General features: G+C 34.1%; 1 protein-coding gene across 1 annotated transcript in view; it reads left to right on the top strand.

The window, feature by feature from the left end:
• Positions 1-26,802, top strand: part of SEMA3E (semaphorin 3E) — a 113,990-nt gene that overhangs the window by 64,428 nt on the left and 22,760 nt on the right. Inside the window, exons 5-13 of the mRNA XM_030307862.2 lie at positions 7,981-8,100; positions 9,216-9,358; positions 10,593-10,707; positions 11,115-11,184; positions 14,142-14,286; positions 16,450-16,672; positions 19,171-19,262; positions 21,491-21,532; positions 23,412-23,578. Of these exons, the coding sequence (XP_030163722.1) occupies positions 7,981-8,100; positions 9,216-9,358; positions 10,593-10,707; positions 11,115-11,184; positions 14,142-14,286; positions 16,450-16,672; positions 19,171-19,262; positions 21,491-21,532; positions 23,412-23,578 (1,117 nt within the window). The remainder of the gene's footprint in view (positions 1-7,980; positions 8,101-9,215; positions 9,359-10,592; positions 10,708-11,114; positions 11,185-14,141; positions 14,287-16,449; positions 16,673-19,170; positions 19,263-21,490; positions 21,533-23,411; positions 23,579-26,802) is intronic.

Raw genomic sequence — 26,802 nt, 5'->3', positions numbered from 1 at the left:
AGCCCTCCAAACCAAACACAAAAGTTAGAGGAATAATCCCTCCAAAGAGAGGAAATAAAAATATAATTCTTGACATTTATCCACTAGCTTTCATCCCCAAGTACCTCTGAAAGATCACTCACTCACTGTAGATATGAAGCAGCCACTGAGATAGAAACCTGATAACCTGTGTGAGCCAGCAACTCTAAAAGAGAGGAAGTAGAAGTAATTCACCCAATTGAAAACACAGCAAGAATTTGGGCTGGAAAAATGGAGCTACCTGAGTTGGAGTTTGGCAAGCTTGATGTAACTTACTGACAGGGAAAGAATGCGTTAATGTGGTATTTTATGGCCACACGTGTTCTCTGTTGATGGGTTAGGACAAGACTTCAGCAAAATGATGACCATCTTTAGGCCATGATACTTCTTCGTTTCCTTGTTAATTATAGGTCGCGCTACCTGTTTAGTGCCTGCTCACCTTAAGATGTGCTGTCGTGATAAGGAATTCAAATTTGTAACAATACTCATAAAACTAACAAGGCCCCCAAAGGGAAAAAAATAAATGTGGTGGCAAATCAAAGAGCGTCTTTAATTTCTCAACTTTATATACAGTTTTCGTTTCAGTCACTTAAATTCAGTTAGCTGAAGATCACATAAAGTAAAATCTTATGGAAAAACTAAAGAAAGAGTATTTGCTAGGTAAAAGATAAGTTGATGACCATGTTTTATAATCTGATGTAGAAATGAAATGCTGTATTGTGCAGTGATTCCACGTGAAACAGGTTTTTAGGAGTAAAGCAGTCTATGTTCTCTATGTTTAGAAATCATTTGATATCAAATCTTATATTAATTAGGTTGCTCTTCAAATGCCACTTGGTATTAATATGTTATCTTGGTAGCATATAAATTCATATTGCAGGTGCAAAATTTCTACATGTTTAGCCACATTTCCCACCCCCCCCCACTGTGATTAGTAATATTGTATTTTAAATGGTCTTAAGTAACTGTGTGAAGAATATAAGACATCACACCCTGATTTTAAAAACACTTTATTGAAACAATGAATTATTTAGTAAAATAAATTGCTACATTACTTGCCTCTCCCTTTCATCCAAAGATACTTAGTACTTACCTTGCTACCAAATAAAAAGTCAAGGTTCTTGGGGCACCTGGGTGGCTCATTCAGTTAAGCGTCCGACTTTTGACTTCAGCTCAGGTCACGATCTCACATTTCGTGGGTTCAATCCCCACATCAAGCTCTGCTCTCACAGTGTGGAGCCTGCTTGGGAATCTCTCTCTCTCCCTCTCTCTCTGCCCCTCCCCTGCTCTCTTTGTCTCTCTCTCTCAAAATAAATAACCCAAAAAATGCAAGAAATCTTTTCTTTATGTCATATATTATTTTGGCCCAGAAGGAAAATATTGGCTGACTCTTTTTCATAACCTGTGTTGGGTGTAATATTGCAATACTCTTAATAAGTTGATAACACCTTCAGCAGCTGCAGGATTTTCCTTATATTTTGCCCTCTCAGTTCTGTTGCCGTTTTTTTAACATTTCATTCTGATTCAGATTTGTATCACTAGTCCCAGGTGCCATTTAATATTTACCATACCTGATGCGACTAAAGTATGCTAACATGCATGTTACTAGCATTTGGAGGGTATCATTCTAATTTGTCATGTACTTTTTCTTTGCTTTCAAAGTGTTCGCTTTGTTGTTAGGATATTTTTAGAATATTTCTGAAATTAAAGACGACTAAATTTTATTTCAGCAAATAACCATGAATAAGATATTTTACTCACTGAAATTTTCTTTCTGTGCTTTTTTTTTTTTGGTCCTATATTACCTTTTTCAGCAAATAAATTTAAAAAGTTTATAGCCATTGAAATTTTCTTCCTGCACTTTTATTCATAATAATGAGATCTTTGTGAATATATTTCCTCATTGTATATTCTGTGAATTGGAGGTCAGTGCTGATTGAATGAAAGGAGGTTGGAATATATGCATGGGGAAATTTAAGTGATTATTTCAAGCTCTTAATAGCATGAAAAAATTTTTTAAATAAATGTTCCTTTTAAATTAATTGTATTCAGGACAGAGTTATGAATGAATGGTTCTGGCACAAAATATGACTTCATAAATATTAGAAAAATAAATGAAACCATCTAAATGAAGGTAAAATGTATGTCTTTAAAATTGCATCCTTTATAAACATAGCAAGTGAAGTGTATTGGTTTATTTCTTGAAGGCATTCCATTTATATAGCATCTGTCCCTAAAGAATATAATTTTTTTTAATTTTTTAAAGTGTTTATTTATTTTTTTTTGAGAGAGAGAGACAGAGACAGAGCATGAGCAGGAGAGGAGCAGAGAGAGAGGGAGACACAGAATCTGAACCAGGCTCCAGGCTCTGAGCTGTCAGCACAGAGCCCAATGCGAGGCTCGACCTCACAAACCATGAGATTGTGACCTAAGCCGAAGCTGGACGCTCAACGAACTGAGCCACCCAGGCACCTCAAGAATTTCTATAATTTCTTATCCAAGTCTGTTGCTCTCTCACATTTGGCAAAATGCCAATTATCCACTTGCTTACTGTTGCTTCTGGCTGTAACTACGAGTTTCTAAGGGGCTCTTTGAATATTTTGTTTATGGATTCCTCAAAACAAACAAACAAAAAAATCATAAGGATAGAAGAAAAAAAAAAAGTCCAAACAACTGTAACTAATAGGGGGATACTTTCTGCCTGATTTCTTTTAGCATCCTAAGCAGAGAGTGAGTGGGACCTGGGTTGTGGATGTTGGAACATACGGATCATTCGTATCCTTCCTCTCCCCTCAAGTGCATTTGGTTTCTGTTTGCCGTGATGCCTGTTTTAGTCATTCTGCAAAATGATGCATCTGATATCAGAATGATTTCCTAAAAGAATTACAGAATTCAGTTATAAAATGAGGCAGTTAAATCAGTCTTCAGCCATGTGCTATCCATAAGGCAAATATAAAATATACTTTACATTATTTAGATGTGTAGACATTTCCAGCATAAATAGGAGAAATGCTTGAGTAAATCTTAAGAAGATAAACTGTGTATTTTTTCTTACCGAATAATTAAAATCTGTATTTCAAACATGGTGAATAAAATCTTGAATCAATTAGTAAGTATACAGCCCATGAGCAAAGCTGTTGATAACTTTCATAAAATACTAAGACAATGCAATATGTTTAACTGAAACTTCAATTAGAGTTTGTATTGTAAAAAAAGGAATTAGGTAGAAAACTATTTGAATGATGCATTGTAACTTGGAATTATTTACACTGGATTTACTTTGTATCCTGCGAAGAGTCAAATGATTGTCTTATTTTCTTTCATATAAGCAATTTAGTGTAGACACAGTTTTGGGGGCTGAAACTATAAGGGACAAATACTGGAAGAAAATAGAGTCCTGTGTTCATGAATTAAAATGATTAAATATAGCTTTTTAAGGAACAGAAATTCAAGGAACTCTGTTTTTCATATAAATGCCTAATCATTTTTTTCTCCTGAAGATTTGTGAGAAATCAGGATCTTGTCCTCAGTGTTCTTATTGTATTTTCATAGCTTAATTTAAACACCTAAAATAATTTTTAAATATGCTCACTTATTAATTCATTATGCTCTTCACTGATTCAACAAATGCTGATTGAGCATTTCCTGTATTCCAGATGCTGTGCAAGAGAATATACAAGACATATCAAGAAGCCTACATTCTAGTGAGACATAATGCCAAACATATAAGCAGTTAAAATATAGTAGGATGAGCAGTATGATAGAAATAGGCACCAGGCCTGTGGTGGTACTAGAAATCACTCAACTAACAAAAGTTTAGCCAAGGAAGGCTTCATGGAGGGAATGGGCAGTCGCTGGGTGTGGGAGGTAAAACAGGAAAGGAGATGCAGAGTTCCAGGCAAAACATTCCCAGGCAGAGAGAACATAAAAGCTTGGCAGGCTCAAGAAATTACATGTTGGTCTCTGATTTTACAGGTAACCAAGACCATGAGCTATTGAACAGTTTGGCCACAGCCAAACAGCAGATTTCGAGCTGGAGACTTAGTATGACAGATTTCCAGTGCAGACAGAACTATTGTTGTATCTGTACAAAGAGAGTACATTGAGCATGACAATAATAAGTTTCATTCACCTGTCAAAATACCCTGCAGATGTTCTATTGTCTAATTATAACCACACATGACCATCTAAAATTAACATAACATCAGTTTCCAATATAAGTCAGTGCTGTAACAAATGAAAAGTAATGTATGGCATAAAAATCAAGTTGGTTATTTATATTCAGTATATCACAAGAGATAAGATACTAGTTAAATTTCTGGCTAAGTTAATGTGTTTATTGAATATCATGTCCCTATAGACATGTTTCTTTTTAATCCATGAAAATATGATTTATCCAGAAATTTTTTGCACTCTGTAAAATACCAAACTATTGATTCACAAATTTATCTTAATTATGTCAAATGGTTATAATTTTAAAGTAAAGTTGTCGATTAAAATATTGTGATATGTAGTTTACATATTTGTTGTAAACAGTATCAATTATAATGATGCTGAATATTTTGGCTCATTTAATTACTATTAGGTAATATTTGTGCCTAAAGCCTTATTCTACTTTATGGTTTTTCATTAAAGTGTTTTCCTTTGGAAAGTATTTTATCAAGCATAATTACTATCTATTGCTCTGGATTTATTTTGTTCTTTACAATGATAATAAGCTATGAAAGGAGAATCTTTCCCTTCTGAGGAAAACCTAACATTTCCAACAGAAACACATTTGGTTCAGTTTTACACAGCATAGTTTTTTAGCACCTGTCTGGTTTCTTTGAAGTTCAAGTCATACAGTTCATATTGTGTTATTTGAATTGCTCACAAACTGTTTTCTTTTATCTGAATACAAAAAGGGAAATTGGGTAAAATTGGTAATCTATCATCTTTTCCGTTGTGCAGATAACCTGCCTTGGATATAGTAGTATTTGCTATCCTAAGGTTGCCATCTAGTGGCTCCAAGGGGTACGTGTTTGTTAAGTTGGTAAAACTGATTAAAACAAGTAAAACTTGAACACAGTGTTTCAGACTGGGTGAGTGCAATGAAATTGATGTGAAATAATAAGATTATATTCATATAATAGCGTTTTCAAATATCAGAGTTCTAGAAATATCTTGAGAAACTAAGTTAAATCAAATATTAAAAGCTTAAGGAATAGAAAACGATCATGATTTTTAAGAATTCTATTTTTTGTACCCATTATGCATAAAGCATTCAGCCAAGCCCATATTAGGAAAATAAGTTTTGCTTAGAATAATTATATAAAATGGACTTTATATTTTATATGGGGAATATCATGAAGTTTAATAATTAACAACAAAAATATTTCAGAAAAATCCTCACTCTGGTGGTTCAGTAGTCAATTAACCCTTTTATGGATCAACTCATTCATTTAGGCCATAATGTTCCCCAAGGCCTTTTAATGAATTTAACATTTTATCCATGCTCAAGTAGTGCAGAATGCATCCCACCTGTGGTTCCTATTCCTAACTATTGATACCATTTTATCTCAAAATATGCCTTTTCTACATACAGATATAACTTTTGGCTGAATATAACACTAACTGACTTTGATATAAATTGTGTCGTTTTTTTTTCCCTGTTACCAAAGACTATGTTTAAATAAGAGTTCTGATAATACTTTCCTCTATCCAATTATATTTTAAGTCCAGATATAAAGCATCTTTGTTTTTTCAGTTTCTATTATTTTCTCTATCACACCTCTCACTTAGTATACATTTGAGTATATGAGATGAACTCAGTAAATACAGCTTTCTTTAAACTTGTTATCTTGAAAATTTTCAAATACAAAGAAGAATTGAAAGAGGAATAAAATTTACACCTTTATACCATTTACCTTGATTCATTAATTATTAATATTCTCCCACATTTGCCTCTGTCTCTCTTCTTTCTTTTTATATTTATGTATAGTTTAAAGGTGAATTCATTTGTGGGAAACCTGGATTTTATTTATGTATTTCCTATATATATTTAAGTATTCATAGTGGATTTTGTGAACCAACAACAACAAAAACAACAAAAAACTATTTCCTTGCCTCTGTATAAATGAAAATTAATTTATAATTATAACATACCTGAAAACTTATTTTTCTCAAGCCTTCAAATTCAATTTGTATCTCCTTATTCTATTTTTTAAATCTGGTAAAACAAAAGCAATTATTTTCACTTTTTAAAAACTCAGTTAACTCAAGTTGAAAATAAACTCCTTTGTAAAGTGTAAAGTGTAAAATTCCATTACAACATAATTACAACATATCTGATTGCTCTTTCAAATTTTCAACCATACAAAGATAGTCTACTCAAGATTTTTCAGACTTTTAAAGGCCTTAACTTAGAAAAAGCCCTTTATAAATGCTGAAATAATTTTTTAAATTGAATTAATAAAATGTATAAACATGATATCAAGTTCTCTTAAATTCTGTTTATATACTTGGTTAAATCTTTATACCTGTAAGTTTAATAATTCTAATTCTAAAATTAAATATTCAATTAAATTCATTAAATAAAAATATAATTCATTTCAATTCTCTTACATGTAAAGCACTTTAAATACCATGTGTACACATATCTGTACACATTCCTTATTTAACAGAAAAACATTAGTATGTTGAGTTCAGTATAGTCATCAGTTATATATTTTTAAACCTTACCAGAGTTATATGATATTCTTTATAAGAATTTTACCACCCTAAATTGAGGTTACTGCTTCTCTCTGCTACTCTCATTTGCTTCTTTTCAGAGCTATTTGCCAGGCATAGGCCCGGGACAGTCCTTCTGGCATCACTCATGGGCACACTGATTATCTTTTGTCGTCCCTTTGACAAAAGAGAACTCCAAGTCCCTATGCTTGATACGTGCTGGTCTTCCTCAGTTCCCTGTATCTTTATGTTATTTTTCTATTTGTTATTTTTATTCCCTTCTCATAAGCTATTTTAATGTCTTTCTTTCTGGCTGTCTGCAAGGACACCTTGTCATTTCTTGAAACCAAGGACACGTTGTCATTTCAAGGAACCATACGTTTGTGGTTCCTTGGTCTGATTTTAGTCTGGGACCTCCACCACATGTTAGAGCCAACTTCATTCATTCTGACTGATTAAGTTATAAATTCTTTATGCCATTCCTATCTAAGCCACAAACTTAAAATTAAATGATAACTAATCATATTATACATGACTTTGTCAGACTTTGTGGTTCCTACACTAAAATCATGTTAACAGAGGGGCACCTGGGTGGCTCAGTCAATTAGGTGTCCAACTTCAGCTCAGGTCATGATCTCACAGTTCAGGAGTTCGAGCCCCGGGTAGACTCTGTGCTGACAGCTCTGAGCCTGGAGCCTGCTTTGGATTCTGCATCTCCCCCTATCTCTGTCCCTCTCCTGCTCACACTCTGTCTCTCAAAAATAAGTAAACATTAAAAAAAATTTGAAAAATAAAATTATGTTAATGGAAGCAATTTCTTGTTCCAAGGATTCGAGTGAGCTGACTTGCATATAGTACCAATAATAATAATAATACCTTCATATGAAGGCTAAAAGTTTAATAAAATAAGATGAATCACATTACTTATCAAATACTCATATAGGTCTTAGTATATGTCAGCTATTCTTTGAAGTGCTTTACTCTTTATAATAGTTTTGAGTGCTATTCCTATTTGTATGTGAGGAAACTGAGACACAGGTAGGTTAAGCACCTAGCCCAATTTCACACAGCTAGTAAGTGGTCGAGTCAGGATTCCAAGCCTGGCAATATGAATATACCATCCATGCTCTTATATTAATTCCATAGGTTATATGTGCAGTAAACCTGGATATGTTTACTGTAATTGTGGCTTATATATGGTCGTCAGATCCAGAAACAAATACTGACTTCTTTTTAACTGACGTTTCCCTGTAGGTAGTGAATTGTTTGCTGGCCTCTACAGTGACTACTGGGGCAGAGATGCCGCAATCTTCCGGAGCATGGGTCGATTGGCTCATATTCGCACCGAGCATGACGACGAGCGCCTGTTAAAAGGTGGGGTTGAGGAGAAAAGAGTATGTAAATCAGAACTGAAAACAAGTCTAGAACTCATGAGAAACTTGCCATGTTTTGATAATAGTAATAATACAAATGCCATTGATAGTGTTTTACAAATTTCAGCATTTTTTATTAGTAGTGTTCTTGAAAATCTGCAATATACATATAACATTTTATATCAAAATGGATTGACATTATTATAAAACCATGTTACCCCCATAACAATACGTAGAAATCAGAATTTAAATGGAGAAAACCAACTAAATACATGAAAAGCAAAAAAATCCTTTCATCTAGTAAGTAGCTTTGTTTTCTCTTGTCAGTTGGTATAATTTTGTATGAATTGATTCCATTGTTTTACTTGTTTTAATAGGATCACATTGTGTTTAGAGACAAATTAAACCCTAGGAAAATCAGTAGCCATTCATTGATAGAATTCTTTATAAGGAATAATGTTTATATTTGGGCACCCTGACCTATCCAGAGATTAAAGTATCATTTAATAGTGAGTGTTTTTGTTATTTTTAGCCTTTTTATTAACCTTTAGTCATTACTGGCAGCATGTTACCATTAAAATATTTGACATACCGTATCAGTCAAGGGGGTTCACTCAGATCCCTTAGACTACAAACAGAAAGACTTAAAATACATTTGCTACCTTAAAATGGTCTTCCGTGAGCTACCCTGATAGATAATCTATGAACTTAAAAAATTGATAAACTTCTCTATTAAAACTTCTCTATTAGGTATTTATGTTGACTTTTTATATATTTGGGAGGAAATTTATGCAGATGATCACCCTCATGCCCCTAATCTGTTCTTTGAGTGAATTTTAAGGTATGCTGTTTCAAACTGATTTTTCCTTTCGTGACTCTTATTTTCCTATTAAAATTGCCTCTAATAGTTCCAAACAAAATGTTAGTTTGCAAAGAGAATGGAGATACCTACATGATTTTAGTGTGCATACAACATTTAAAGGAAATAACTTTATTTCTTCATGAAATGTTGAAAGTTACGCTGAAGTGTTTGTGTGATATGTAATATATTAGAATAACCTTGTCATTTTCTTGTAATAGCTGTTTTACTTTTCTTCTACCTTTTTATACCTGTAGAACCAAAATTTGTAGGTTCATATATGATTCCTGACAATGAAGACCGAGATGACAACAAAGTGTATTTCTTTTTTACCGAGAAGGCCCTAGAGGCAGAAAACAGTGCCCATGCAATTTATACCAGAGTGGGGAGACTCTGTGTGGTGAGGACCGCCTTTCTCTCTCATCTGTGTGCTTAGCTCACAATTTATGGTCAGGCCTTGGTCATTTGTTCGTTTTTTTTTCTTTATTTTTTAAGTTTCTTTTTAAGTTTTGTAAGTTGATTTACTTGATAGAGCAAGAGAGAGAGAGCGTGAGCAGGGGAGGGCCACAGAGAGAGGGAGAGAGAGAATTCCAAGCAGGCTCTGCGCTGTTAGCACAGAGCTTGACACGGGACTTGAACTCACGAACTGCGAGATAATGACTTGAGCCAAAATCCAGAGATAGACGTTTAATGGACTGAGCCACCTAGGTGTCCCAGTAGGCTTTCTACTATAAAATACTTTCTAGTATTCTGTAGGCTGCCTAAAATCAGTATTTGCTGTCTAATAATTATACTTCACATCTCCTGAAGGTTTGATATTGTTTTTTTTTTTTTTTTTACATTCATTTATTTTTGAGGGTGGGGGGAGAGAGAGAGAGAGAGAGAGAGAGAGAGAGAATCCCAAGCAAGTTCTGCACTGTCATCACAGAGCCTGATGTGGGGCTCAGTCCCATAAACCATGAGATCATGACCTGAGCTGAAATCAAGAGTTGGACGCTTAACTAACAGATAGGCTGTTGGGAGACATTCAAAATCAACTGAAGGAGCAATATATATTGACAGATTGCTAATAATATTACAGCTGTTAAGTTACTTTTATATTTCAGAATAAATTGAAGAAGAAAGTTATAAATACATATGTATAGCCATGGATGTACATTTGTGTGTATATATGTGTGCAAACATATAGGTATGGTGTGTGCATATGTATGTGTATGTAATTCAAGATTTTTCTAAAAGAAAAAAATAATGGTGCTTTTTCTGAGATAAGCAGATTATTTATCAATAAAATAATATTGAAGGTTACCATATTATGATACCGTATTTATCAATAAAATAATATTGAAGGTTACCGTTACCAGTGCTTTATATAAGAAACACCAGTCTATTAGCATTCTTTAACACCTGGAAAGTATGTTTAATGGACAGAGTAAAAGTATACTAACCAGGCGGAAGGTGGAAATCTCAAAGAATGTTTATGGGGAAATGCATCTGTGGTATTATTTGAGTATTAGGCTCCAATTTCCAGATTAAATAAAAAAGCTACAACTCTTGCCATCTGCCTATTTAATATTGCAAAATTTGTTGTTAAAAAGTTCTTTCGGTACTCATTTGCATGATTTTGTTTGTCACAGAATGATGTAGGAGGACAGAGAATACTGGTCAATAAGTGGAGCACATTCCTCAAAGCAAGACTCGTTTGCTCAGTACCAGGAATGAATGGAATTGACACATATTTTGATGAATTAGGTAAATCTTACTGAATTGAAAGAATTAAATGTTACCCTTTGATGTTTGTTCCCCTCGATAAACCCTCACTATCTCACTTATGGAGACTTGCTTCCTGCGGTGTGCAAGTTTCCGTTCTTCTCATTTTGGCCAGGTCCACATGTGGGGTCAAAGGAGTTGCAGGAACAGGAGATCCCTCTGTGTAGCTTACAGTCAGCACCTCGTTCCTTCCATAAGGCCCAGCTCAGAGTCATCCTGAATAGCCAAGTATTTCGCTTTTTTGTGATTTGGTCAGGGTCGTATGACCGTGTATGGAAAGACATTGATATCTTATATCTGTAATGGATTCTTAGCTACTTTATGTCAATATATTTTCTTTACATGCAAAGAGGACTACAAATACTAATGTAATGGACTTTAATTTTCAGAGGATATTTTCTTGCTACATACCAGAGATCCTAAGAACCCAGTGATATTTGGACTCTTTAACACTACCAGGTGAGAAATGCATATGGTCAATAAAAACATTATGAAACAAAATATGCCTTACCCTTTCATGCTGTCTGTAAGTTGGAAATACTGTTGACCCATTGTCATTGTCATTGTCTCTTTTTTATGTCACCAATTTCTCTTTGTTCTCATGTTTGCAAGTTTTCTTTCATTTTTAAAGCCATGATCTCAATTCAGATCTGCGTGTCTTTTTGAAGCACCCCAGCATCCTTCTGTGCTCAGTATCCTAATTTCCTCCCTCTCTGACCTACAATAGAATGATTTTCTTCTCATATAGTTTATAAGATCCGAGTTTTGGGTTATAGAGGGTAGAATAATTACTTTAATTGTCATATAGTTTTCCGAGTCAGGTTTTCAAACGTCTTTGTCAACTGTTACTCAGTTTTGGAAGTTTTTCCTATGGCTTTCTGATGTTATGCTTTTTAGATTATACCTTGACAGAATCCATGGGTCCCATCACTATGATTTTATTTACCCACCTCTCTTGCTTTAAATGACTGTCTTCCAACACTGGTTTATATCAGTTTACCAGTACTTGTCAGTTGCCATCTATAAGAAATACTCCTTGATTCCTTAATCAAGAGCTCTTAAATAGAGCACTCTCTCTTATGCTCACTCTCTTACTCAGGCTGTCCCAGTCCTATGTGGATTCACAGAGAACATGTATTTATGATTTGCTTTCCATGTTTTAAATTTAAATAAGATGTTTAAGTTTAGGGCCTAGAATCTATTACTTTTCTCTTTAACATGTTTTATTTTATGTCCATTGAGGAGTGTTGGTAAAAATGAAATACTACTTCATGTGTGGCAGTACATGAATGAAAAAATATTACTAGCATCAGTTTTGGTTGAAAGTTTACACATATACTTTCTTGAGTGTGTCTTTCCAGATAGGAGAGACTGGAGCCGAAATGACTGGAATGAGAAGTAAAGAATATCCCTCAATTCTAAATGAGAAGTAAAGAATATCCCTCAATTCTCTAGACAAGGATAGAATGCCAGAACTCACTTCCTCTTTTGCACTGCACTGGTCTTCAGCTATGTTGTAATTTTTACCTTGTTTGTTCTTGATCTCTCCACAAAGTTGTTTGTTTTTTTTCAGCAGGTGATTTCTTATGGTCACTTTGAAAAAAATAATAATAAAGTTCTTTTGATAAATATTGTGCAATTGTAAGGAGACCTTCTCTTCAGCAGAGAAATATGGAAACAATTTTGCTATCAGTTCTTCCTTGATGCAAAGAAAATTAGTGAATGTAGATTGGAAGTTGTCACAGTCCACAGTCCTCACTTTTTTTTTTTTTAACTTCATCTTCGCTTTCATGCCTGTAAGGAATTTAGACGTTGCATTCTAATCCCATGGTTTTATAATAAATAAAAGCTATGGGATAACCAGAATAGTTTTTCCACAGGTTAGTATGATCACTTTGTATGGTACTTTCCTAAATGATAGCATAATGGAACTGTCTAGATTTCAAAGACAACACATTATTTTTTCCCATAATTTCAATTTTGACTGTTCATTTTTTACATAAATCTGAGGAAAAGGTGTCCCAGCTGTTACCTGACTTAAAGGTTGATATTTGTAGCATAGTGATCAAAGGTTTATTGCCACTTTAGTTGGGAGACTATCTCTGGTTTTCTCACTATCGGAGGCATTTCCAATTGCTTCAAGGTGTGTTATAAAATGTGTGAATTGATGTCCTAAGACAGTAACATAACTGCTGCTCTACAGGTGTGTCAGAGTATAGGAACTTTTACGTTTATAAAGAACTATGTGTTGTTGAAACTATGTGTTGAAAGCACTTTCACAAACATTAATTATTTTGCTTCTCACAGTGAGGAGGCTGGGGAAATGTTTGAATTTGTTCAGATAATACCAAATTAAGAAATATGGCCAGATTTTTAAAACAAATTATTTAAAAATGTCCTTTTTGCAGAAATTTATCACAAATGTCCCCAGTAAAACTCATTGTAGTCAACTGGTGTCTTTATTCTTTATAAGTAGAACTTTTTATTTAAAAAAATGATTCTAATTGCTGATAGTTCTGGAGGTAAAGATTCTGAGTTTTATACAATTTAAGTCATTTTCCCAAAATTAATCTAGTGTAATCCAGTCATCTTTCCACTCTAGTGCAGTTTCAGTGACCTGGAAGTCACTGGAGAAGGGAACATACAGCAAGCTTATTAATGCCTGTATGACCTAACATAAAGAATGGAACAAAGTCCCAAAGTTTCATGAGACTTTAACTTGTTATTTAATCATATACATTGAGAAATCAAATAAAATTTGAACGGAATTAGCAATACTAATAGCGTAGTGACTAGGTGAGCACTGTCTACTCAGAATATGAAACAGCATACAAGGAGATAAAGCTTAAAATGAATAATTCAGGGGCACCTGGGTGGTTCAGTCACGTAAGCATCTGACTTTTGATTTTGGCCCAGGTCATGATCTCACAGTTCCTGAGATGGAGCCCTGCATGGGGCTCTGTGCTGACAGCATGGAGCCTGCTTGGGATTCTCTCTCTCCCTCTCCCTCTGCCCCTCCCCTGCTCATGCTCTCTCCCTGTCTCAAAATAAATAAACTTTAAAAAAATGAGTAATTCAACTTGGGAATGAATCTTTTTAAATATTCAGGCGATGTTTTCCTTTATAAAAAATATAAAGACACAATGTAAGATTTAGAAATAAAGTGAGGTGACAAGTGTCACTTTTTTTAGTCTAACAGTGCCATTTTCAGTTTCTTGTAATAAGGTAAAGAAACGGTAAGTTTTAGAGTTCCAGTACTTGAAATATTGCAGTAGTTCATATTTGTAGAATATCCTATACTTAAGATGCTGCAACTGTTTTATCCAAAAGACTTTATCCTTATTTCTGTAGTCTGAAGGATTTGATTAGATGACTGCTAGTCAGCTCCAGTATAGTAATTATCTTTTTTTTTCCAGTAACATATTTAGGGGGCATGCAATATGTGTCTATCATATGTCTAGCATCCGGGCAGCCTTTAATGGACCATATGCACATAAGGAAGGACCTGAATACCACTGGTCACTCTATGAAGGAAAAGTCCCTTACCCAAGACCTGGTTCTGTAAGTTTAGACATTGAACAAAGTATTCTTAGGTTTTAAAGGCTCTTTTAGTAATATTTTACTCAGTGTTTCAGATGCTTTACAAAACTTGCATTAAACAATTAAGAAATTCTACATCTAAAAATGTGCTTCATTACTTGCATGGTAAAGAAATACCACTTCTTGTATCTGATTGTACGCTTTTTATTTAATGGAAAAAAAATCTACAGTGAGAACATCTAAGCAGCCTGATAAATTGTAGATTGTCATTGATATTTTGGCTAAGTAGCCCCAAAAGAAAATTTATTTTTGAGATAACTGGTGAACACAGAAACATCCAGTAAAGAGAGTATCCTATTCCTCCATTTCTTCAGAAGAACTGGTGCCACATAGAATTTCCAAGCGTGAGAAAGTTACCATGTATTCACATCCTAATATTTGAGTCAGCCTCCAAGTTCCCCCAGCCACACTTTCTCCTTTCTTCTCACTTTAGCATCACTGAATTAAGCTTTTTCTCTACCTTACCAGTGTACTTAGCATCTCATTCAGCATCCTTCCTGGCTCTTAGAAGGAAAATGCCGATACAAAAGTGCTCCTAGAGTTCCAGAAGTTTCACCACTCACCTGTGAACTCATGCTGCTGACATTCTCCCTGATTAGCCAAGCTTTTGTGCTTTTACTTACATGTGTATCTAAAAACGATGATGCCGATGACAATGATGATGAATTTGTGTCATGTGTCCTGTGCAAAACTATGTTGGAAAAATGTCAGCTCATTGTATGTGCTCACAGACCACGGAGAACAAACATTTAACTTGTCATACAAGTCAAAAGTCTACACTTTTTCTTGAGCAGCTGGTGAAAACCCATCGCTGTGCTCATTCCACAAGTACTTGCAAGTCAAGTAGAAACCATTTTTGCAGAGCCAAAATTCAAAGTGGAAACAAACCTTACCTCCATTAACAAGTGTAAAGCTTTACCATTTCAATCATTCTCACTAGCTTAAAATTATTACTTCCAGTAAGACATAAAGTATACTTTATTTCACTCTATTGATTGAAATTACAATTTAAATGGAGAAAACCCACTCCTGTGGCTTTGCTGGAAATGCTTCTTGAAACCACATGGTATTAAAGGAGATTTGGAGGAAGTGACTGGTTACTGAACTGCTTCCAGGCTGGTCCAGAATGTTTCCAATTATGTATCATGTAAGTACACTCCAGTGAAAAATTCAGGCCAAATTAAGAAATATGACCTGAATTTTAAAACAGACCATTAAAAATGCCCTCTTTGCAGAATATGATTACTACACTACTGTATTTATACTCTAAAGTGGGAAATTCTTTATCAACATAATCATTGCAATTGCTGCTGATTCTGGAGGGAAATATACGAAATAAGGGAGTGCTTAATAACAAGCATGAATCAACACACTTAAAGGTATTCCAAGAAGTTACTTAGGTGCTGTTGAACATTTATTTTTAGAGTCAATAAATTAAGAATTTAAGCATGTTTTTGCAAATATTTCTCACTTTCTCAATTTATTGTGTTGAATCCATACAGAAATAATATAAATTCATGCATATTACAGTAGAATGGAGAGGGTTTTTTTTTTCTTAATTAACACTGACAGAATTTAAATAGTTTTCTTTGTTACAGCACCAAGATTGTATAGTCAGTGAGTCTGCTGAAACCATTACCAATCATATTATCTTAGTCTCAATAATGGGAAAACTATTTTGTGCAGTTGTGATCCTTAATTCGGGAGGAGGATTTAGCATAACAAAGAGGCTTTTGCTCTGTTATAAACAATACATGGTTTATCTTCAAAACTTAAATTACAATGTGAAAAAATTAAAAAAATTAAGAAAATGGGAAATAATAACAGTATTTATGATGATATTCATTTTTACCACCTTCAGATTGTACAGTATTAAATATACTTCACTTTCCCAAGATATCACTGCTTTCTGTATTTTTCTAGTGCTGCATGTTTGGGATGATTCAGTCTTTATTTGCAATTGTTAATGCAGATTTTATTTCTCTAATGAAGGATATGTGGTTACTAAGTATTTCTAACTGCAGTTAATTCATTGAACACATCCAGTTTTCTGATTGTTTTCATAATTGATTGCAAATTTGCTCTTTATGTGTAAGACAAAAATATTATCCACTTGTATTGCAGTGTGCCAGCAAAGTTAATGGGGGGAAGTACGGAACCACCAAAGACTATCCTGATGAAGCCATCCGATTTGCAAGAAGCCATCCACTTATGTACCAGCCCATAAAACCTGCCCATAAAAAACCAATCCTGGTAAAAACAGATGGAAGATATAACCTGAAACAAATAGCAGTGGATCGAGTGGAAGCTGAGGATGGCCAATATGATGTCTTGTTTATTGGGACAGGTAAAGAGATTACAAAGTACTGAGACGCATGTACTAAATCTTAAAATCATTAACATTATTAATATTTTTAAAACCTATCAACAAATCTATTAATCCATTAGCCCATTTGTACACTGCTTTTTTTAAATGTTTTTATTTATTTTTGAGAGAGAGAGAAAGACACAGAATCTAAAGCAGGCTCCAGGCTCTGAGCTGTCAGCACAGAGCCCAACATGGGGCTCAGACTCACAAACCACAAGATCATGACCTCAGCCGAGGTCAGACACTTAACCAACTGAGTCACCCAAGTGCCCCTGCACACTGCTTTTTCTCTGCAGTGGAAGAGAGGATTTGAGGCGGTTACAGCCCATAATTCCTGATACACAGTCAATATCCTTGAATAAATGGATTAGGATTAATTGATTTTCATAAACAGCATTGGTTCCAGACAGAACTTCTCCTAGAGGCAGTAGGCTGCCATAGCAAGGATGGTTCTGCACTCAGTCCCCAGATCCCTTCCCGCCTTTGGCTGTTAAGTAAGGTCTCAAGATTTGTTAAACAGCTTGGGACAGTAACTTCGCCTGAGTCTATAATCACAACACTGCTTATCAGGCCCCATCAGAATCATCCATTTGTACAAAAATGGGCCATTTGTTACCCATAATGGAGGCAAACTTTTAGAGCAAAGCTATAATATCCTGCATTAATAAAAGAAAGAAATATGCTGAAAAGGGACATTTTCAAATAAATATATAACTTCAATTCCATACATATAGCTTGTGGAAGAGAATTTGAACTCTTTGGACCTTTTGGCATCTGGATAATAGATAAAAATTCTGTCAAGTACTTTAAAAATCTATAGACATTTAAAAAATCTTTTAAATTATCGTTTCATTTTTTTATATACATTATAATCATTGCTATAGCAGTTGGTATTTAGAAGAGTAAGCATCCTACCATACGTAACTTTAATCACAGACATAATTCTACAGAGACATTGCATATACTTAGATCAGGAACCAGAATATGATACTAATATTGGTGCTTGGGCTTCTCCACTCACACTTTTTTAAAAAGCAAAGATTTCAGTAAGGAAACCTTCATCTGATTTGCAGAAATGGATCTCTGGTGTAGGCTGTATTTTATCCTTATTTTAGGAGGTTAATGTTCATGATATTCTCTGCACTGCAGATTCAAGATTAACAAAGTGTCACGTTTCTTTAACAGACTTCAAATTACTTGGCCATGAATTCACTCATAGTGACATTAATAGAGCTTTTTCTTTTCAAGAGTCATAAGTAAGAAAAATATTTGATAAAAATTAACCATGGGAAAAGGTATGTTATTTTTAACATATTTATGACCTGGAAAAGTACCGGTCATAAACAGTATATCAGTCCAAGACTGTTTTTAGAAATACTTTCTTGTTAGATTGACCAAAGCTATTTGAGAGAATTCCAGAAATATCAGATAAATATTTATGCTATCATGTAAATGATTTTTAACTCAAAGATACCATCATATTGAGCCACAGCTTTTCAACACAAAAGAAGATATTTGATGAATGTGTGGTGAGTACATTGGAAAATCTCACAAATGATAATGATTTTTCCCTGTGCTTTAATATTGTGTGGGTGTGTATAAAATACTGTATATAGGAAGGGTCTTTATTGCAAGTCACTAGTTGCAAATTAATAATTTGAGTTTCATCTTTGTGTTTTGCTTGATATAATAATTTTAAGGTGCTATGTATTCTTGGCTTAAAAATTATAGTTTGGATTCCTTTTCATGTATTATATAGGTAATTTTTACTCATTTTATTTTAATCAAATTTTATTAACCCACCCTCATGATTTGGTAATTTTTAAACAAACTGCTTACATACCATAGAAATTCTTAGACCAGCACCTTCAAAGTGCTTATTTTTCCTGAGCTATTTTTAGCACTACACCACATTATTCTTACAAGCAAATTAGTGTCTTATTAAAATTTTTATTGGAAAGAACAAGCTCAAAATATCAAGTGTAATAAAAATTAGGTGAAATTTTAAATTATGAATTTAAATTTATAAAATTATTGATAATTACAGAAGTTAAATGATTAGTACAGGAGGACTTATGCTGTTCTCTCAGTAGTATATACTGACATTTTTCTTATTAAAAGTGTATATATATGTAATAATAGTATCAGATATAATTGTATATATATTAATATATTTTGATTTCTCAGTCTTTAATTGAGTTTCTGAATCACATTATTTGAAAAATAATTACATATTATTTGGTCTTATTTCTTAGCCAGACATACAGTTATTTTTTGCCCTTTTTATTTTTATTTTTTTGCCATTTTAAAATATGAATGTATGAGTGGTCATATTGTTTTAACTAACAATGAGTAAAATTTTCATACATCTAGATCTCAAATCTTATTCAAATTCATAGGTGCTGCATGGTTTTTAATTGTTTGAAAACCAGATTGTGATAAGCTTCTGGTTTATCTCTTCTTTTGCTTTCTTACAGATAATGGAATTGTACTGAAAGTAATCACGATTTATAACCAAGAAACAGAATCAATGGAAGAAGTAATTCTAGAAGAACTTCAGATATTCAAGGTATTTTTAGTAAAAAAAATAAAATGAAATGAAATAGCCAACATTTATGTATTAACAATTGCTAATGAGTTGCAAATATTAAAGATGCTGGCTCACTTTTTTTTTTCTTCTAACAGGTATGTTGTGAATTCAGAGTGAATCTGAAGTGAGAAATGGTTTAAAATCCTGATGCATCTGTTTGATTATTGTAGACTATTCAAATGAAAATGCTAATATTAACCTAGCTAGCATGAACTGTGACTTAAAGAAATAATACATACCACATACGAATTCCAGAATCATTATCGCAGAGTCTCATTTTACAAATGTACTGTCAACACAGACAAAGCAGTAGGTTTCATATTGTGCACGTTGGGATATGATAAGCATATCGCCTTTTATTATAACATAGCAATTACACAAAGAATTTACTAAAAAAGAGAAAACTGCAAAATGATAATGGAAGGATTAGACATGACAAAAGCAATTGTATGCATGCATACACACACACACACACACACACACACACAGACTCAAGTCTCAATATTTAAGGCAGTTATGGTCTTTAGAATCACCATGAACACTAAATTAGTGAATACTGACTGATGCTCCTATGGGAAATAGAAGGTTATGTTCCTGTGGGCCTCTAGTCACAACAGTTTTGTCAACTGATCAATATACAGCGTTGTTCTTTTTGTGTTTTTATTTAAAGACACCTTATTTCACATATAGTTTATTAACTAACATTGAACTTTGTTCCACAGCACTATAACTCATGCCTGAACAAATCTTATTTAACACGTGTATTTTCCCACAATGCACATCACAGCCTTTTGAAGCTTAGAAACAATATACAGTGCTTCAACACTTTGCTTAAAGGCTGTTTTAAACATCAAAATTGCCAACACAAAGCACGAAATAGACCATCGAAAGGACACTTGTTTACAATACAAAAGCTGAAACAAGAAGGCAGAGTGTTGCAATGATTGACCTCTGTTGGGGTCATACTTATAAGGCAACTAAAATGTATTGCTTCTGTGTGCCTGCACATGTCCATGAATGACCACAGGACACCATAAGTATTAATGAAGGGATTACAAATAAATTTAAGCAATTCAGAAAATTTGCAAAAAAAAAAAAAACCAGTCTGTAAATTATTAAGATTGACTGTATGTGTATGTAATGAATATGTATGAAAATATTTTTATTGATAAAAAACAGTTCATTTCACCTTAGCTGTCTGGAGATTAGATTCCCCATAGCTGCACCCAAAGCTGACCATGTTCCTATCTCAACCAGAGCAGCTATGTTTTTGTCTATCTTGCATATTGGATTTCTATGTAAGATTTCATTTCACAATAGTGACCATAGCTACTATATTAGGAGCCTTCCCCCACAGTATCTTGTTTATATCAACACTAAAAAAACATTGTCACTTGAATGAATAAATAAGTGCATGTATGCATGAATAAAGTGTTCTATAGTTTAAAATATTGAAAAAAATATTGACACGGGATCAAATTTTCTCTTTCAAAAAATAATTCTTTGAAGGATAATCATCCATCGTGTAGATCTCACCTGCCTCTTGCTTGTCTGCTTGCAGAATCCTTCTGAGTTGTGGTACTCATTAGAGACCCTCTAGTTTTAATCACCAACCCTAAAATAACACACGGGCTCTCAAAACATTGTGATAGATTTTCTTTCCTCTGGTGCACTTCTAAGGCAATGAAGTTGTTCATCTTTCTCAGAGCATCCTGGGTTCATAGTGTTTGACCACAATAACTCCCAACAGAAAAGTATTCTGATTAGACTTGGATTAAAACAATTAAAGATCACATGGTTTCCTAATAATAACACCAATTGAAAGACATAACTGTTTCACTTCTACTGGTTCAAATTGTAAGAAAGAATGCTGTGCCTTTATTATTTTATTTAGAGATATTTGGGTTTCCCAAACAAGAGTAATATTCAAACCCAAATACAAAAATTACATTTCAGAAACAAATGGTAAGCTACTTAGATTAGCCACTACTTTTTTCATCTTACATATCTGTTCTACTCCATTAAAAAGATTTTTTTTAAGAAAGCTATATTTTAATGTAATTATGTTTTCCTATTGATTTGCTAAAATGAAAGCTATGGACTAGCATAGAACCACTCACATACCTAATAGGAGTTCAGATGATTGCAACCGTATTAAGGTATATTCCTATGTTTCTTTAATAACAACTTTAAAAAATGTCTTGCAGGATCCAGTTCCTATTATTTCTATGGAGATTTCTTCAAAGAGAGTAAGTTGTGTGTATGTGTTTGTGTTCTATATGTGAGTAAAGGCAAGAATGAAGAGCATAAGTACATGTGTTTATACATAAACAAGTTACAGTTGTATTCTAGTAAAAATACATAGTGGTTTACATGTAATAGGTTTCTTTATTTTCCCTTATTGGAGGAAAGTACATGAGAGTAGATTTACCTCTATAATCATGATAGGATGTTATTCTGTAATTTTTTTGTTAACATTTTTAAGGGCAAAAATAACGGTAATGATGGTAACACAAAAGAATGTGCAGTGAAACACAAACGCCTCTCCGCTTTACTAGAACCAGTTACTGGTGAAACTTTTTCCAGAAGTAGTTGGTACATATATTCCCTCAAATTTATTTATAAATAACCATTTATGTTTAGGCGAACAAGAACATGCAACGTTCATTGCTCTGCTACTTGTATTTACTTCACAACAGATCTTACAGTTGATTCCATGTCATTCTCTCTGTATGTATCTTCGTTACTCTTTTAAATGTTTAGTGTTAATGTGCACTAGTGGTTGGAGTGTAGATTGCTACAGCCAATATGGAAAACAGTGCAGAGTTTCCTCAATTTATTAAAAATAGAACCAGCATATGATTAAGCAGTGTCATTTCTGGGTATTTATCCAAAGGAAACAAAGTACCCACTCTGGAAGCCATCTGCACCCATGTTTATTGCAGTATTATTTACCATGGCCAAGACATGGAAACTACCTTAAGTGCCATCAATGGATGAATGGATAGAGAAAATGATGTATATATGTGGAATATTGGAACATTATTCAGCCACAAAAAAGAAGGAAATCCTTCCATTTGTGACAATGTGAATGGACCTTGAGGGCATTATGCTAAGTGAAATAAGTCGAAGAAATACAAAAACCATACAAACCTACTGATATGTGGAATTAAAACACACAAAGCAACAACAGAAAATGAATTCATGAATAGGACAGTTTGGCAGCTCCCAGAGGCAGGGGATGGGAAGTGGGCAAAATGTGCAGGTGATCCTAAGGTACAAACTTCCAGTTACAAAGGAAGACCTGGGGATGTAATGTATGCCATGGTGATTATACTAAATAATACCCTAATACTTATTTGAAAAGTTTTCACCACACAAGAACAACTCTCCCTGCGTGTTGAAGAGTGTTAACCAGACTTATTATGTTGATCATTTCCCAATATGCAAATATGGAATCATTATGTATACACTGAAACTAATATGTTATTTGTTAATTACATCTCAGTTTAAAATATGAAACAACAGGGGTGCCTGGTGGCTCAGTCGGTTGAGCATCTGCCTTCGGCTCAGGTCATGATCTCGCAGTTTGTGAGTTCGAGCCCCACATCTGGCTCTCTGCTGACAGCTCAGAGACTGGAGCCTGGTTCAGATTCTGTGTCGCACTGTCTCTCTCTGCCCCTCCCACACTCATTCTCTCTCTCTCTCTCTCTCTCTCTCTCTCTCTCTCTCTCTCTCTCTCTCAAAAATAAATTTAAAAAAACATTAAGAAAAATTTTTAAAAAAAAAGATGCAACAACAAAAGAACATTTACTTATCCAGTCTGTTATTGGACGTTCCCCCAGGTCTTTTAAAAAGGCCTACAGCGTTAATTGATGAGTCTTTCTATTTAGATAACAAAAGAAGAGTCAGCTTCCTAAGATTTTGTCAAGCTCAGTTAAGCAGTTTTGTTGCTCGAGCTTCCAGGTCTATAGGAGTATTTCCCATCTTAGAAAAAATGGAAGTATCGGTGTTCCATTATCCATCCTCAGTAACTGCAGTAATTTAAATGAATATTCACAGAGGTGAAGATCACTGAGAGTTCCGTCCGTTTCTACTAGCGGCCTCTCTGTTCTTTGATGTCTCTAGCAACAGCTGTATATCGGATCTGCTTCTGCCGTGGCCCAAGTGAGATTCCATCAGTGCGACATGTATGGAAGTGCTTGTGCTGATTGCTGCCTGGCTCGAGACCCATACTGTGCCTGGGATGGCATATCCTGTTCCCGGTATTACCCAACGGGCACTCATGCAAAAAGGTGAGAGAGTCCTCGAGGGGATATTTACCTTGTTTAGAAAACCCATAATATTTCTTAAAATATTTTTCTTTCTGCACACGTTCCATGAAAATACCCATGTTATGTTTGTTTAAAAAATCCGTCATAGTAATGTTTTGTTCATAATACAAGCTTTGAAAGTTGAATTTTCCCTGAAAATACCTCCTGTCAATTACTGTGTGGAGATTGGAGTGGAGCATGCTGCTGAGTCCTTCTTCTTTACTCATGTTTGAATCGACTCTTCTCCCTCCTGACGGTTTTCCTGCAAGACATGAAACCAGTTTGGATAAACTTAAAATGTGGAAATGGCAAGGCACCACACATGAGGGATTCAAAGACTTAAAAGAAAAATAAATAAATAAATTCTAAAATACATCCTGCATTCGCCCCATGTCCTCTCAACCAGCTGGTCTTCATTTATTTCATTTTGAAAGTGAATATTTTAACTCCTAGGCAAATGCATGACCTGTATAATTAATGAAATGTGTGATTTAAGTCAACACAAATGAAAGGTACTTAAAGACTTCCAAACTCTAATGTCTACAATTCAGCGAGGTCATTGCCACTTGTAAGAGAAGGTAAATCCCGGTATACTTTGAACAGGAAATCTTGAAGTCCAGAAAGTATTTTGAAGGTTGGAGATCTTCCCTCACTTGAGCCGTATGAAATTGTTCATTCTTTGGGGGACAACATAAAGGAAGATATTTTTATTTATTATAGAATAAGCAATTTTTTTTCTCCTAGTCAAGTGACAGAAGACAATATAAAGCAAAAACATAGGACTGTGTATAGTTTCCTTACTGAAAATTAATTTTTATTAATTTCAGTAATTTTGATTCTTCCACTGTGGGTTACTTCAAACCTTTTTAAAAATCTAACCCACCTTAATATAGTTGTTATTTTTATAAGTTCACATATATAGTAGAATCTCATTTTTAATAAATGTAGCCACTAATTCAGAAGTTTTATTAACTTGACATTGGTTACATTAACATTCACTCCAATGTTATATATTATATACTTAATGAAATCATTATATACTTAATGAAAGTATGTAATAAACAGATAGTGAAAAGAAACTTTGAGGGGACATTTGTAAACTAAACTTACCAACCATTTTAAAGAACTGAGCAAGGAGCACCTGGGTGGCTTAGTTGGTTAAGCGTCTGACTTCAGCTCAGGTCATGATCTCATGGTTGTGGGTTCGAGCCCCATGTCAGGCTCTGTGCTGACACCTCAGAGCCTGGAGCCTGTTTCAGATTCTGTGTCTCCCCTCTCTCTGTTCCTCCCTCATTCACGCTCTCTCTCTGTCTCTCAAAAATAGGTAAAAGTTAAAAAAAAAAACAGTGAGCAAATTAATGGATCTTGTACAAATGCTTATTAATATTTAAAAACTCTTGTTAAGGAATATAGCCATGTTACTATGTAAAAATACTGTTCAATGATTTATTCACCCATTATGCTAACTACTGTACTATGTGCGAGGAGTATGAAGAAGAGGTCAGTACTCCTTGGCTGCAGAATCAGAACCTAAAGTGGAGAATGGAATTGGAAATAAGAATGATAGCAGGTCACTACTGAGCACTTACCACATATAAGGTACTGAACTAAGTGCAATATCCATTATATAGTATTTGATTTTCAAAATAACTCAACCTTTGAGCTCAGTCTTGTAGTTAGAAATATGAGTCTAGTTAAAGGGAATTTATATAAAAGGCATAGAATGGTCAGGGAAAACCATGTATTTCCATAGGTTAGGAGTAAAGTAGCTGGTTTGAAGGGTGGAAAGGTCATTTCACCAAAAATAATACAATTAATTATTTTATTGTTATTAGCAACAATAACAATGTTTGCAAGACTTGAATCAAATACTTATGAATTACAAGTATTGTATTTTGTTATTGTAATAACATGCAGTAGGGGTGATGAATTCCAACTGAGCAGTTTCCAAAGCTAAATATTTCTTGATACATGGTGCATCTTCTTAGAGTAGATATCCACAAGCTTGATGATATATTTATAAAGGGTGGACAAAAAGTTATTTAGTACAAGTTAAATGAAGGGGCAAAATCTTAGGAAGGAGCACAATGTTTGAGTCAGGAGCTTTGCTCATAAATGAATTAGTTCAGTTCAGCGACATGTAATGGAGATCTTTCCATGGTGTCAGATTCTTTTGAACCATCATCCACCCCTGGAGGAGAACATTTTGGATAGGCTCCAGCACACTAAGGGAAAATAGTTTGCTTTTATAGCAGGTCGTTTTTGCTTCAGACCTGACGAGCAGCAGAAATCGAAAACTAGTCATTAAAATAAATACTTTTCTGTTCACAGAGTGAAAATGAGTCAACAGAGAAAAAACATTAATTCACAATCCAAACCACTTGTTTAAAATAGTCTTCCAAAATACACTATAAGTTATAGAGCTAAATCTTTTACTTCCCCTTGCTCTCGCATTTTGTCTATTTCCGGTGTTCTCTTAAAAAGTTTCTAAGTGGCAAGAGATATAAGAAAAATATGTGACTTTGAGAATAAAAGACCACTTTGATTAACCTTTCTAAAAGTCCTGAACACTTATAGTCTTTTTAAAACCCTGAAATAAAAGACAGTTATATTAAGATAGCATAAAATGAACTGAAACCTTGTTGGGGGATGTGATACCTTTTTTTAAAATGCATTCTTTTTCAGTGAATTTAAACAAAACTTTTGCATGCTTCTTATCCACATCTCTTATCTAGAACTATCTGATTCCATCTCCCCTCACTCTCACATCATTTGTGTAATAAACCTGATACAACATTTCTTCAAAGTAGAAACTATTTCCCATTTCACAGATTTACCCCTGCTCCATTATTCTTTAATGCTCAGTAGACTTTACATTCCCAGGACCAAAACAATACTTAATGGAGTGAGAGATCAACAACAGTGGTATAATTCTTACCCAGATCTGCTCTCAGTTATACATAGCTGTGTACATGCTAGTGTAACACGATAAAGAAGCGTAAAACTTTTAATTTTAGCTCCTTTTTTGTCAAGTTGGTTTTTCAATTTAAGTCAATAGAATGATTCATACAGCAGTTTTAATCTTTATAAAATACCATGTTTTTAAGATAAATTCTTCTAATCTACAATCTCGATTTTGAAACAGCATGCTTTTGCACACAGGTCATAATTCTAAAAATTGATTGGAAATATTCATCTGCTTTAGC

Source organism: Lynx canadensis, chromosome A2 (genome assembly GCF_007474595.2).
Source record: "Lynx canadensis isolate LIC74 chromosome A2, mLynCan4.pri.v2, whole genome shotgun sequence".
NCBI classification, from domain to species: Eukaryota; Metazoa; Chordata; class Mammalia; order Carnivora; family Felidae; genus Lynx; species Lynx canadensis.
Note: the sequence above shows the minus strand (reverse complement) of the source record. Positions and strands in the feature narration are given on the sequence as shown.